Here is a 2,684-nt window from a genome sequence, read left to right as displayed (position 1 = left end):
TTTTTTTTTTTATCTCTGCGCCCCACCTGCCTCATTGTCACAGCAGGGCTGCCATGTCTCCTGAAGAGATATGAAATCCCCCAGCCGACTTCACCTCACCTTGGCTCTTTGTCCAGATCTATGGTGCGAGCTTTCTCCATCTTGCCCCAGCTCACTCATGAGGGGCCTGCAGTTCCCATGATTGGCTGGGAGAAGGGCCCAGGCTCCCCAAAGCCTGGGATGGGGACCACCAGAACAAAAGCTGGGCCCTGTTAGCAAGGAAGACACGGGCATGGCAGCTGCAACGTGCATTTTAGTTGACCCATTTATAAATTGGGAAATGACACATGCAAAAAAGGATCTTCTAGCTTCTCTTAAGGAATTGGAGACTCTGGCAACCTAGGCTTCACTTTGCTGGCTGGGCTGAGTAGTGGAAGGTGGGGCCTTCTTGCCAGCAGGGAAGCACGAAGCTGCCCTCTGCCCTGCCCTGGGCTCCCCTGAGCTGGGCACCACCAGTGCCTGCTCCTCGCTGCTCTCCCACTTCTCTGGCCCCCCTGACTGCAGATTCTACCCAGCCAGCCCCACTCATTTCTGCGTGGCCTAACGGGGGATGGCCGCCATCAGAACACTTAGGCAGCTCCCACTTTTAGCTGGAGGTGTTACAGCCAGATGTGAGCTGTGCTGGGGCCACTGGCTCACCCCTGCAACCAGGCTGCTGTCACCTCTCGTTCAGATTCCTGGCCAACAGCACTTTTGTGGTCAGGTTTTAGTGGCGTCTGATTTATGTATCCCTTTCAAGTTCAGAGTCAGCTCTGGCAGGAGGATAAGCAGAGTAGAGGCATATATTCCCAGTGACTATGGGGCATACGGGGCCAGCAGCCGAATCCCCCCATATGCATGCAGGAAGGGGCCGTGCTGCCTTCCCTGGTAACCAGTGTGCTTGAGGGTTGTTGCTCACCGGTCCCTCAGTTGTGCTCCTGCTCAGCTAACACACCCTTTCCCCCTCATGTGCTTGTCCCTTCAGAAGGAGAGTAACTCCAAAACTGCCAAAAGCAAGACCCTGGCCCCAGCAGCCTCGGAGAAGAACGCCGAGGGGTCCTCAGAAAGCAGTGAGGAGNCATTTAAATAGTGCTCAGGGAAGGCCTTACAGAGGAGACGTGGTTAAAGACATGAAGACCTGAAGGAGACACAGGAGGGAACCCTGTGCCTTGTGGACAGTTGGAGGAAGGTCATTCCAGGCAGGGAGCACAGCAAGTGCCAAGGCCCTGTGGCAGATCAGAGTGTGCAGACCCTGTCCACAGGGGACCGCTGCTCCTCAGCTTGGGCCAGTTTTGTTGTGGCCAAGGGCTACCCTGTGAGGCCTGGCACCCATTGTTCAGAAGGAGCCCATATGTGAACTTTTACCTAAAATCTACTCTCTCCCTATTGGTTCAAAACTTTGAAAAGTCACAAGCCAAGTAAAGCCTGTCTGAAGCAGCCTGCACACTCTGCTTGGTAAGGTTTTTAGAAAGAAAGTGATCAAAGCCGCTGATTTTCTAGCGTGGTTGGGCCAGGCCAAGTATCTGTGACCGTTGTAAGGAAGACAAGGCCTGTAGCCACCCTGCCAAAGCCCTGAGGCCACGAGCAGAGCCCGATAACAGCAGGGCGCCAGTGAGGAGGAGGCCCAGGCCCCGGGGACCTTGCCCCCATGAGGCTAGGACAGGCTTCCCAGGAGTCCTGCTGTCGTGTGTCAAAAACTCAGGACGGTTTTCACCCTGTCCCCGCTTCACTTTTGGATTCTCCACTGACCACATCCAGGCTCCCCCATTTCCTCGCTCCCTCTGGGCCATCGCATGCTCCCTCCCCTGAGCCCAGGCAGATATGCACTGGGGCCAGCGGCTCTGGGGGTACAGCGATGGGTTGCCAGCGCTCACAGAGCTTCCTCGCTGATGGGGCAGCCCAGCCGGGGACAGGCTGTTACACCCTGTGTTGTAGGGCCGCTATGGGCACAGGACAGGAGTGTCAGGGAGAACTGCCATAAGGAACTGGTATCTGTCTGGGACCCAGAGGATGAGGCAGTGCTGGCCAGGTGAAATGGGCAGGGGGTGTGAAGGCCTCAGGAGTGAAAGTGTGGAGCTGACAGACAGGTCAGAGCAGCAGTCAAGGTGAGGAATGAGGAGAGACGCAGGGGTGTGTAGGTGGAGACCTCCCGCTAAGACCTAGGCCTTATCCTGAAGGTGTCACCAAAGGTTTTCCGGGGGAAGGGAACAGATCGCCCTTTCTCTTTCACTAGGTGAAGGCCTCGGAGAAACTTGTCCAGGTCAGACCTGCCTTAGATCCTGCCAGGGGGACTCTCGGGAAAGGGGCCACCCCAGCACCCCCTGGCAAGGCAGGGCCTGCAGCCGTCCAGACCAAGGCAGGGAGGCCGGAGGAGGACTCGGAGAGCAGCAGTGAGGAGTCGGACAGCGAGGGGGAGGCGCCAGCTTCCAAAACCCCACTTCAGGTGAGGCCTGGGGATGAGAGCCCATGCAGTGCATCCCCCCTCCCCCGCCCAAGGCCTTCTGAAGACTTGTTCTCCTGCTCAGCAAGAGCCCTGCCCCCACCCCTCACTGTGTGGTGTGGTGTGTGTGTGGTGTCCTTGGCCCTGTCTGGTCTCTAGCCTCACATCCACCCTCTGAGCTGCCTCTCTCCCCTCATTTTGTCTCGCTCGTTCTAGGCGAAGTCCT

General features: G+C 57.4%; 1 protein-coding gene across 1 annotated transcript in view; it reads left to right on the top strand.

The window, feature by feature from the left end:
- Positions 1 to 2,684, top strand: part of LOC109376861 (treacle protein-like) — a gene marked incomplete at its 5' end in the record, with an annotated part of 49,023 nt that overhangs the window by 20,790 nt on the left and 25,549 nt on the right. The window contains 3 exons of the mRNA XM_019632999.1: positions 1,004 to 1,107; positions 1,198 to 1,333; positions 2,252 to 2,461. Of these exons, the coding sequence (XP_019488544.1) occupies positions 1,004 to 1,107; positions 1,198 to 1,333; positions 2,252 to 2,461 (450 nt within the window). The remainder of the gene's footprint in view (positions 1 to 1,003; positions 1,108 to 1,197; positions 1,334 to 2,251; positions 2,462 to 2,684) is intronic.

This window comes from Hipposideros armiger, unplaced genomic scaffold (genome assembly GCF_001890085.2).
Source record: "Hipposideros armiger isolate ML-2016 unplaced genomic scaffold, ASM189008v1 scaffold_1225, whole genome shotgun sequence".
NCBI classification, from domain to species: Eukaryota; Metazoa; Chordata; class Mammalia; order Chiroptera; family Hipposideridae; genus Hipposideros; species Hipposideros armiger.
This window is presented reverse-complemented; position numbering and strand designations above follow the sequence as displayed.